This window comes from Muscardinus avellanarius (assembly GCF_963383645.1).
Source record: "Muscardinus avellanarius genome assembly, chromosome: 11".
NCBI lineage: Eukaryota > Metazoa > Chordata > Mammalia > Rodentia > Gliridae > Muscardinus > Muscardinus avellanarius.
This window is the reverse complement of record NC_137797.1, coordinates 110636391-110648814: the sequence shown is the minus strand read 5'-3', so window position 1 is coordinate 110648814 and position 12424 is coordinate 110636391. Positions and strand designations below refer to the sequence as shown.

General features: G+C 43.4%; 1 protein-coding gene across 1 annotated transcript in view; it reads right to left on the bottom strand.

The window, feature by feature from the left end:
- Nucleotides 1–431: 431 nt before the first annotated feature.
- ETNK1 (ethanolamine kinase 1) overlaps nucleotides 432–12424 on the bottom strand; it is a gene marked incomplete at both ends in the record, with an annotated part of 42872 nt that continues 30879 nt past the window's right edge. Inside the window, 4 exons of the mRNA XM_080706221.1 lie at nucleotides 432–504; nucleotides 795–868; nucleotides 2075–2235; nucleotides 3997–4080. Coding sequence (XP_080562347.1) covers nucleotides 432–504; nucleotides 795–868; nucleotides 2075–2235; nucleotides 3997–4080 — 392 coding nt within the window. The remainder of the gene's footprint in view (nucleotides 505–794; nucleotides 869–2074; nucleotides 2236–3996; nucleotides 4081–12424) is intronic.

Genomic DNA, 12424 nt, shown 5'->3' with positions numbered 1-12424 from the left:
ACTGAACAACCAGAATGCTCTTCTAAAATTAATCTTATTAACACGAAGCTTTAATAACATTTCTCTAGAACATTCTCATTGCATACACTCAACAGATGAACGGATGAAAGCAGTCACAGAATCATGTTAAATTTATAATAAATAATTCACATATAACATAGATTAAATTACTGAAGATTAAACTGACATCTTTATACCGTTTACAGGTCTTCAAAGTTCTAATCCACCATATACTGATAGCAGTCGGTATATTTCTTGACATCATTCAGTCTATTTAAAAAATAGATTGGTTGTTTAAAGGCATAATTTGTAAAGCAAGATAACCAAATTAAGTAACAGAGTTTTAACAAATATTGGTTTTTGGGAATTTCTTTTAAAAAAAAAAATTCACAAGCATTGCTCAGCTACTTGAGAATAATTAAACGTCTTCTTTACTCAGGCACTTTTAATGCAGTGACCTCAGGCTTCATTTTAAAGTACTGGTTAAAACGAACAATTGCATACCTGGGGAGGAAACAGAGCAATGACAGCATTAGTGGGAGCTGAACCTCCCTCCTGCGCCCCCCACGCTAAAGCTGACCTTTCCCTTTCAGATCTTCAAAGGGCATGTTTCTAGTTTATTGCACCACCTACTGGACACTTAAAAAACTCCTAGCAGATTTCTTTACAGACTATTAGATGCATGCACCTTTATAAAATGACTAAAAATAAGATCTGCCACGTTCCTTTGCGTTCCAGATGATAATTCAGACCACAGCAGAGCCAAGGGATGCACATGGTGGAGCTAAACTTACCCAAGGAAGTCAAAGTCAATAGTGGAGTACTTGGCTTGAATCAAAGCCCACAATCCCCAGAAGAAATGAGACGCCTTCAAAGAACAAAGAAAAATAACTGCAATGCTTTATTGTGAAACAAATGTAAGATTGTTAATTCTACCTCTGTCGTCATTCCATCACGGTTCCTTCCTCCCCTCCCTCCCTCCCTCTCTCCCTCCTCCGTGGCAGGGACTGAATCCAGGCTGCTCTCCAGATCCCAATATTTTCTTTCTTATTAAGCCTTCTTACACAAAATATATAAAATGCAGAATATATTAATACTGGACAGCTACATATTATCTTTGCCTCTACCAGAAAAGGTTTTGGCAAATTATCATTGCTTAGAAACTAGAGCCCAATTCCGGCCAGAGGTCCGCGTCTGCGCTGGCAAGTACTGGCTGTGTGTTTCCAGTGGTGGTCGCTGCAAACGGGCCTTCCTACAAAACACATTATCACACAACTTACCTGCACCAGCCAGCGGCCAGCAAAGGCCTTTGCTTCCTGACATAAAAATGTAACCAAAAATAAAAATGCAGACCTCATACGGTAAGTATATTTAAATGTGAAGAATGTTCTAGGGGTAACAAATACCTGAAAGCCATTTCACTGGCAACATTCTGCACAGCCAATCACGGCACAGATTAACAAACTTGTATTAGCAAAAACGGGTCACAAGACCTCAAGAGAAATTAATATGCAATTGGCAGCTGTAAAATAACTGTGTGCGCTTTGCAATCTATTTTCAGTTAGACACAATGCTTTAAATTTCTGTTCTAACTAGAAAAAAGAAGGTTTGTATTTCAGCTACGTGCATCCTACCAAAAGCAGCAACTCTATGAAAAACTGCTCGGCAGCTGCGGCCTGCCGTTTGGAGAGCCTGGCCTGGAGGTGGAGCCGCGCACCAGGGCACCAGGGGGATTCTTAGAACTGACTCCATCACAAGCTCCTTGGAGCCATCCTGTCATTCACAGGATGGTAAGGATACATCAGCGAGTCCGTGTTCCCAGCAGGACTGCTCCAAGACTAACGGAAACAAGCCATGTTTAAAGCCTTCCAAGCTAGCAGCTGTGCTTTCTTTCCTCTCACCGTCCTCAAACACTCCCGCTGACAGGACGGGCGGCAGAGCGCTGCAGACAGCAGGCCGGGCCCGCGGACGCCCTCCTGCAGCACCGAGTCACCCATGCTCAAACTGAGGAGAGCGGGTCGTCTCAGGAATAGCCACACCAAGGATTCATGAACCGCTCACTTAGTAAACTTACCAGAGCGAACTGGTTGACTTGAATGAAGAGGGTCTCGACCTCCTTCTCAGTGACCTCGGTCCCAAAGCCCTTGTGGTCTTTGTAGGCCTCGAGGTAGGCGCGCAGCCACTGGCCCTGGAGCTCTCGATCTGGATAGAGGCTGTAGTCTACGTCACTCACACCTTCGGGGGGAATCGAGCCACGTCTGGTTAGTCACAGAAGCTCCGTAAACAGTGCTCTCGACAAGAGCACACCAACAATGGCGAACCGTCCCTGCACTCCAGCGTAAGCGCAGAGGCTCCCGACCGTTCACCACCCTGTGTGTGGCCAGAAGCCCCACATCTGCCTTTCAGTAAGCACCCAGGTGTGTGTGGGGTGAGGAGGTCCTGGGGGTCGAAGGAGGAGGCTCACGACACTGGCCTGCATCCCTGGCCCCTCCAGGCCTTTAATACACTAACACTCGGAGCTCTGAACTGCGACTCTTAAGATATTTTTGACCATGACTCAGGATAAGAAGTGTATATTTTATTGAGACCTTATACATACACCTTTGCTAAGCTTTACAAATCGACATTTACTCCAACTGTATTTTCCACTCTGCGACTTCCCACTTCTACTTTTTCTAGTCCTTGTTTTATCACCCCACAAGTTTGACTCCATGTGGAGATACATAAAGAACGTCCAGAGCATGTGTAGGGCTACAGCACGTGCACGTTAAGCCTGGTGGAGAGAAGCTGCTAGAAAGGTGTAAGAAGCTTCCCCGCTCACTCCAGCCTCGTGGCCTCCCGCGTGTGAGCACGTGAATACAGAGACAGGTGCACTTACCACTCAGCAACGAGATATCCCTACTAAAAGTGAACCGCCCAGGGCTACGTGACTCTCTAGATTTAGCACATTTCAAAGTGACAGATGAATTTTAAACTAATTCCCCTTACATAAAAAAAAAAAAAACAACTAAGCTTAGCCAGCTGTGGTGAGGCTGAGACAGTAGGATGCCAGGTTCACCCCCGGCCTCAGTCACTTAGTGAGGCCCTCAACTTGGTAAAACTATTTTCAAATAAAAAGTAAAATAGGGTTAGAGTTATAGCTCAGAGGTAGAGCCTCTGGGTTCACTCCCCAGCACCATTTAAGAAGCAAAAACAGCATGCTTGTAACCCAGCATTTGGGAGGCTGAGACAGGAGGACTGACAGCCTCCAGCTACTTAGTGAGGCCCTTTGCAACTCAGTGCCACCCTGTTCTTTTTTTTATTCAAAATAAAGAATAAAAAATAAGGCTGGGGGTGTAGCTCGGTGGTAGAATGCCCCTGGGTTCCATCCCCAGTACCGAAAAAAAAAATTGTATACTTGAATTTGATTTAATATTCAAAAGTAAAAATGACCAACCCTTTAACAGCCATACCAAATACAAAAACAAATAGTTGAGATTTTTACTTTAAGAACATTTCAAAAGTCCCAATTTACGATGAAAATAGCAATGGCTTTTCTTGCTGTGCGTGTGTGGTGCTGAGAGTTGAGAGCACGGCTTCCGCATGTCAAGCGGGTGCTCTGCCACTGAGCGAGCGACACCTACCGGCCCAGGAAAGGCTGGTGAATGATAAAATACGCTCCCGGGCTCAAGGTTTGGCTGTGTGTATTCACCGGGGCCTCGGTGAGCTGCTTGCTGGGTACGCTATGCTGCCGGAGGGGTGCGTGGGGCAGAACGTGGCCTCGTGACGCGCCTGCGCTGGGAAGACCTCAACCGGCCCCCAACGCTGCGCTCCTCTACATGGTTTCTAATGGCGATGAGGAGGACGTGCTGGCAAGCTCTTTCCTCCAATTACAAAGGGAGAGGAGAGCATCTGCAAGAAGTAGAAATATATTTCCTCCATTCCCAGATGATCTTTTTTTAAAAAAAATGTGAAAATGCCATTTCAAAGTTAAGTCAGTTACTTCTTAGATTTTACCTGCAAATTCATTGAAATGATTTCCGATATCATATGCCAGGTAGTTGTATCCAGAATATTCATAATCAATGAACTGTACATCACCTAAGTGAGACACAAAACCAAAGGTGCTCAGAGGTCACACGCGAGGTCAGACGCTCCCCATGCTATCCGTCATCACACCGCCCACTACTCCGTCTCACTGTGCGTGGTTACTGCACTTCTGAGACAACGCAGGCAAGGCTGCGGACTCCATGGCGACGAGCTTTACAAGAGGCAAGTATCCCGCAATCAACAGCTCCTCATACACGCTCACGTCTACCTACTACAGAAAACGGGTCATCCTCCAAGTCCTAGCAAAAGCAAGGTATGTTTTCCACCACATGGGGGCCTCAGTAACTTAAAAATTCAAGTTTGATTAGAAATAATTTCATCTTTAAAAATGAATAACTGCTGAGTTAACAAAAGCTAATCTATGGTACTCCATCACTGTACTGGCAAGCCCATCTGCACACACAAGTCAAGTACAGACTCTGAGACTTGAAGTCTGTGGATTGCACAGGACTGCTGTAATGCTTGCCGTTCAATTTAACCAGATCACTACTACTCTAAGAAGTTACCGCTATCACATTCTGTTTACCTGGAATGCTACAAAATTAAGGTTTGATATCTGAGTGGCATTAAAAGCAGTGCTCCTTTAAAAAGAGCAAAGACAGTTTCTCTTTTGACATTTATAAATTTAAGAAGTTCATAAACTATGAGTCTAAATTTTGTTACACATACACATACATATATGCATTTATGTACATATTATTATTATTATTTTCCAAATATAATCCTGTCTTCCCTATATAAGAGAAATACTACCACTTGGGAATTTTTAAATTTTGAGCATTTATTATGGATGGTTTAGGTCAATAAGGTACAGGTTCTACACAGATAAAGAGACAGGAAAAAAAGAGTGTTAGAGATGTTTAAAAAAATTAACATAAGTCACTGTCTATACCAGAGATAGATATTAAAAAATACATGACCTGAATCACGGTCTACACCAAGGATCATAAACTCAAAGGCTTCGCAGGGAGTGGACATTACACGGCTGCAGGAATAGACATGGCTGCAGGAACCATCCTAAGCTGCTTAGTGAGAGGTGTCTGCACCTGCCTCGCTGCCGCGCTGTGGACCTCAGGGCGAGCAACAGGAGCCCCCCGGTCTGCAGGCAGCGTCACAGCCAGGTGAAACGGTCGGGGCTCTAAGGCGTTCACGCAGAACTGCATGTTTAAGGTAGGACAGTATGCTGCGCATCTACTCAAACACAGAGAAACACAGGGTTGTGTGGCCAAGACTGTCCGTGCAAATGGACAGTCTCCCATGGAAGCAGACACGTTCTAAAATACAACTGCGTTAACAGGGCCCTCAACTTGTACTGACAGGTCTGATGCGCTCTGGGCAGGTTGTCCCCTAGGACCTGAGGGACAAGGCCCGTCGAGAAGTCTAGAGTAAAACTGAGTGTTCTATTACCAAAACTGAACACATTACATATTGTCGGAATATGCGATTATAAAATGTAATGAATCATCACCGCAATTCAACAAGTATTGTATTCTTAAATTCCCAAAACACTACTCAACAATAAGTTTTAGTTAACAAAGAATTTTACTCAACTGCAGAATGGAAATAGAAACACACTTTAAAATGTCTAGGAATCCTAAGGAATGAGGGGTAAAGATGATTATCATGACAAAATTCTTGTAGCCGTGTAAATAAAATAAATAGAGCCACAAAAAATTCTTTCTCAAAAACAACAATCACGCCGGGCATGGTGGCGCACGCTTGTAATCCCTGAGCTTGGGAGGCTGAGACAGGAGGACCGCACAGGTTCGAAGCCAGCCTCAGCTACTTAGTGAGGCTTTCAGCAACTTAGTGAGACCCTGTTTCCAAATAAAATATAAAAAAGGTCTGGGAGTATAGCCCGGAGGTAGAAAGCTCCTGGGTTCTACCCCCAGTACCAAAAAAAAAAAAGAAAAAAAAAAACCAACAACAACAATCAGGGAATCTAAAATGTTAAATGAAAAATAGATACTACATTAGCAAATACGATCTGGTCCAAATTATTACAATATGCCGAAAGTGAAAAATTTCTATATATACTGCATAGGTGAAAAAAAAAAAGAATACAAATCAACCAAAACAAAGTGTTTCAGCTAGTTTTATTACAGGTAATAGACAGTGACTTTTTCCTTTTGCTATTTTTTAAATTCTTTGCAATAAATATTATCTGAGGAGGAAATGTTATTTTTAAAAGAATGAGTCCTCTCTACAAAACTGTCAATCAGTAAGAGACTAGACACAATGATTTAGGAGACACCTATCTATGAACCTTCAAAGAAGTCAGGACCCAGGAGGATTTAGCAAGCTGCAAGGCTGAACTAAGGCCTTCCGACTGGAGTTTTAGATGCAGCTGTGGATTGCTCCAGCTCACTACACACCAACTCTTGTAAAGCTCATGCCAACCGTTACATGCCAGTAAAAATACACAGCCCAGTCCTGAAGCTTACTCTTGCCACATAAATAAAAGCTTCAATTTCAATTTTCAAAATTACATTTAGAATTTGGCGAATACAGTTAAAATGGCAGGTGAAAACAAGCCTGCTTGTAAATACAATTTAATTTAAACAGAGATCACTTTAACAAAAATTAAAATACTTCCATATGAAAAGCTTAGCAAAGACTTTTGTAGTAGTATTAATTCATTAAAACTAGCCTTTATTTTTAAATGCTATGTTGAGCTTATAAATAATGAAATTTAAACAGTAAGAAAATGAAGCTAACAAGATACAGACGAGGCTGTTACCAGGCTCCGTGCACGTGACAAGTGGCGCGGTAACCCTCCAGGCAGTGCGTTTAAGAGGCACGGGCGCCGCACATGGCGGCGACAATGGCATGCCTATCTGTAGCAGATGAAGAGAATTGGGCAAACTCACATCGGACAAGACACACAGCTTAAAAGGAAAGAAATTTTAAAAATCTGCATTAACTATTCTTTTGCACATTATTACCAAGTGGAACTCAACCTTAAATTTAATCCGCAGCATGAAAATTAGAGAGGCCTATTGCCTTATTTAGGGTGCCAGAAAAATCAAATTACAGCAGTGGAAAATGCTTTCCTCTTGAGAGGAAGCAGACGTCTTCCTAACACCTCCCATCAGACAGAGGACTGCTCACACCACCGCTTATCACCGTGAAGAATTAACTGGCTCGCGGCACGGCCACCTTAGTCCTTAGGCCTCGCTTTTATTTGAAGCTTCAAGGTAGAAAGACTCCCTATACTTTCGTGCAAACGTCTGTGTGTGAGCCTTTGTTGAGGAGGACAGCCTCACTGTTCCACATTCTCCAGACACCCTCACCTCTACAAAGTTAAGAGCCACCTAGAGGAAGGCTGGCGCTGACTTCAGGTGCCCTCCTGATCAGCACAGACAGACACACAACCGTAAAGGATCTGGTCAACAGACAGGACGACAGTGTGACTTCAGAAGCTGCATGTGTCCTTTCTTAGTACGTATCTAGCAAACATCTTCACCACACTCGTAAATCTGAATGCTGGGTTAAACTGCTCGAGGCTCAGGATACTAAAAACTGTCTTCTAATTTCAAAAGCACTTTAAAGCCAAAAGAATAACTGAATACCCAGGCTGCATCATTATCATGGTACAGGTCTGATTCCTTTCTTTTGCTATCAAGAGTGTGAGTCGACCTGAGACAGGGAAGGCCTTGCAAGGGGCTCGCTCCTGCTCTGCAGGGCCGGCCGATGGCGCTCCACTGCCCCCCCCAGCTCAGTTCAGTGACAGGTGGCCCCTGGAGGGGCAGCAACCCACAGAGCTCCCCAGCACACAGGAGCACTCAGGGGCCAGTGGATAAACAAACGAGAAACAACCATAAAGTCAAGAAGGAAAGTGTGGTATTTCTCACTTGCTCCAGGGCGTGGCTGAAGACGATGAACCTAAATGCATGAGTGTAAAACAAACGGGGACAGAACCGAGTCACTCTTCCTCAGTATTCAGGTTTTAAGCTCAGAACTTCACTTAAGTGGCGTATTATCTGACGAGATTTTATTTTCTGCCGGCCTTGGGTGTGTCCGCAGGCGGCGGGCCTTCTGGGGTGCGGCAGGTACGCTCTACCTGCACATTTGTTCGCATCCGCTGACAGGAATGCCCGGGCTGCCTGTCTGCAGGGGACCCTCACTGAGCTGCCGGCCGCCCAGCAGCGCTCTGCTGCGCCTGGCCTCTGAGGAGCTGAAGACGTGCGTGCTCGCTATGAGGAAGCAGTGAGCTCTCGTTAGTTCCGCTGTGTCCTGCAACTCAGCTTGAGACACAGACACACACAGAAGGACTGAGGAGCGGGCGGGGCGCAGTGGGAAAGCACAAACTTGCTGGCACCTGGAGTCGCCGTGGCAGGCGACCACTGCCCACCTCTTTTAACTTGTCTTGTGTTTGAAATTTCTCATAATAAAATGTTTGGGAAAAGAAAAAAAATGGGAGCTTTAGGTCTGCGTATTCATTCATCAGAAACTCCTCCTGGTCTGGGTCTGCACTGGAGACGAGTGCGTCGCAGATGGTGGGTGTCACGTGTCCCGCGGAGAGCTCCCGTGGCTTGTATTGTGCACCGAGCACCGACGGGAGCCCTCCGGACAGGGGACAGAGCTATGGACTTGAGGGTGTTTCTATTTTGTACGTAAACATACTTAAAGTTACAAACATACTTCTAGTTTGTTCCATCAGTGTTATAACCCGCAGGTGTTTCTGACACAAGGCTAGCCTTGCTGAGAAAGTCATAAAGGCCTCCGGCTAGCACAAGTGTCCCAAGAGACACAGGGACAAACCTCCTACCAGGGACACTCGTATTCACTTACATTTTAAAATAAAACCAGCAGGAGGAAATCTCTAATTACTAAAATAACAATGCCTTACATTAAAAACGATCCATTACATTTAGAGCCAATAAAGTGATTAAGAATGGCAACTCATCTATTTTCTAACTATACTATAAAATTCCAAAGAAAAACTGAATTCATTCTAAAATCACAAGTAAAAGCTTTCCTTTTCTTCTCTTCATTTCTATTTCCTTAAAGAGTAATAAACTAGTTTCTTATATTTTGCCAACTGAGAAAGTGGGTAGTGTTTGCCACTAATAAAAGTTATAGCTTTGAGTTTTTCTTTTCTTTCTTTTTTTGGTGGCACTAGGGATTGAACCAGGGCTTCATGCCCATCCTTTTTTGAAGTAGGGTCTTACTAGATGATTGCGTTTTTGTGAAGGAGTGGAGAGGGGGAGAGAAGTACAACGGCCACCAAATCATCGGGCAGACCCAGAGCCGTCTGGAAGAGCACCAGAGACCAGGAGCGGGCAGTCACGCCTGGCAGCAGCAGCTTTCTAAAGGTCAGCGCCAGTGACAGTCTGCTTGAAGCCAGTCACCGTGAACTACACTCCAACTTATTCCCTAGCGTAAAGTCTATTAAAAAGTAACGACAGACTTAATCGTCTTAGCTGCAGATGTGCAGCACCCCTAAGTGTTCACTTCCTACCTCTGTGGCACAGGATGGGCCGCCGCCGTCTGCCTGCCACGCCACTTCAAAGCTCTGGCCAGCGCCCCTCAGCTGAGGAAGCTCACTCCTGCCTGCACCCTGACCCTGAGTGCCGACAACTGGCGTGCTGACCCTGAGGCAGCGGCTTCCCACAGACCAACCGCCCTCTCTGCTCTACAGCCGGGCTCCTATTACTGAAATCATTTCTACTCTTTCACAATCAGATGCAGCGTATAAAATGCATGCGATAAACATAATACAGGGGCTGGCAAATTACGTACACTCAGGCTCAGGCCAGCCCTGGCTGTTTTGGGAAGTCGCACAGAAACACACCCACTTCGTTTATTAATATAGTGCCTATGACTGTGCTCTTACTACGACACAAAGTTAGACACTGACTGGAGGCTGCAGTGCGGCTGCCAAGCCCTGAACACGCACCATGCGGTAGTCAGCCCCTTAGAAAGTGATCTGTCAGTCGTACTACAGAACACAAGCTACACCCCAGAGCTGCTCGGTGCTTGGTCCCTGATATGTATTCTGTATGCGTCTAAAATCTTGTCCGTAACCATCTGACGTGTACGTTACCTCTAAGTTACAAAGAAAGGAATCCAAGTTCTAGTCTACCAGGAGTACAAGACCTGCCTGAGGATCTGCTGTGCAGATTTCTTAGCCTATCTGTAGAAGTTCTTGTTTAGTTTGATTTTGGGTGGGGCCCAAAAACCTGAATTTTTTCTAAGTATCCTAGGCAATTCTGAAGCAAAGAGTCAAATGTCAACTATAAACACGTACAAAGAGCTAAAATGACTGGAATGCCTACCACCTCTGTAACTGCTGGATATGCCCTTAGATCCAAAAGCTATATTCCAACTTTTCTTGATTAAGCTTTAGTACATATAGTAAGCATTACTTGGGAGATTTTCTAGTTAAAATGTACAAAAATCTAAATTTTGATGGTTTGAAACTCTATGTAGCGTCTCTAATATAATATGGTATACACTTAGAAGTTTGCCTAAATTCTGCACTAAAAGAAATTAGGTCTTAAACAAACTACAGATCAATCCTGGGCTTGATGATACCAACGTCAGGCCCTTGACTTTCAACCTTTCCATTTGGACGGGACAGGAGAGGTGCTGTGGATCAATCCCGGGGCTTGTGCATGCCAGGCAAGTGTTCCAGAGCTGGGCTACACCCAGCCCTCGTCATTTGTACCTGGTAAGGTAGGTATAAAACAGCGAATCCTTGAGCTCAAGTCAGGAGCGGCAACAGACCACACATGTCTGTGAGTATAATGTGAGGTTGAACCAATTATTCTACGCGGAGATGACGTGTCTCAACAAACTCGCCTTGGCTAACAAGGCGGCCACTGTAGAAGGTAACTGTGCAGGCCACGAGACCCCTGCCCTAAGAACCAAAGCACTCTCAAGGGAAGTTTCTGCACATTAAACTTACTAAGCCAATAAATAGGAGGCACAGTATCTTCTACTCGGAACTAAAAACTCAAGTCAAATGCTTACATCTCCTCAAAATCTTCACCTCCTAATCTGAGACTTAATATCAAAAATCAGAATGAGCTTTTTACTATACTCTCCTGAGTCTTAGACTTTATTGGAAGGCTTACCACCTTTCTCTTAAAATCCACTATGTCCCATGGAACAATATACAGAAAACCTATAAACTTAAAGCTGAGAAATTGTATAGGTATCCTATACACAGACCACAAGACATAATGGGTCAAAGCTTACATATCAATATTAGAATTGGTCATTTTTCAAATGGATGCCACAAGATTGAAACCAGCCTTCCTAAGAAACACGAAAGAACTCCTGACTCTTAGGGAAGGGAGAGGGCACAGTCTGTCTTTCCTTCCCTAACACACAAACAAAGACAGGAACAAACAAACGTCCCAGCATGTGCTTCTCCTTGAGAAAGCTCTAAGAAAAATAACCAAAATGACTACTGGAAGAGCAACCACTGGGGAGCTGTGAACTCCGTCCTCCTGTGTAGAAAGGCTGAGAACCAAAAGTCCCAAGCCAACTCCTGCCCCCACAGCCACCTCGACCTCTTAGAGTGAGTCTGAAATGCCAAGACTGCATTTGAAAATACAGGACTTCACATGTAACTGACCAATAGTTCAGGGATGGGTAACTGTTTAAATAAAAAGTACAATACCTAAGACAAGGTAATCTGATTTTTTTGGTCCCCTATTTATTAGTTTTATAAACAAGATTGTTGGATGAAATGAACATGCAAAAGAAACTTAGAAAAGTAAAAAATGGAAGATGAAAATTTTATTTGAAAGGAAATAACAAGATTCTCTTTGATTAACTTGCAGTTAAAAATAAAGCTGAGTATCCACTTCAAATGTAAGATGAAGTCCCTCACTTGAAACGCCATTATATAAAATGTGTTATTAGATCTTGCACTGAATTTAAGTTAATACACTGCTTTAATGCATAACTAATGCTCTTTTTTCCACAAATGGCATTGAGATCTGGTTACTAGTATATAATGTAGTATATAAACACTATGACAATTATTTAACAAATGGCTAATAATTGTTAAAGGACACTGTCAGGTACTCGAAAGTTTTAGGGTACAACTGAATCTTAAAATAAAGAATGATTCAACATAAAATTTCAAGATGATTCAAAATAAAGATGTTAGCTCAGTATATTTTGAAAATATATAATCTCTAATCTACGTTCAAAAAATAAAACATAATCATGTATTTGAAAACATGTGTTTAAGTCTACCACCCTGACAGTATTCCTTTGGTTGGTTTTTAAGTTAAAGTTGGCTATAAATATTAATAACCCTTGTATTAGAATAATCTAAACTTACAATATAAGGATGGTCATAAATAGTAACTTA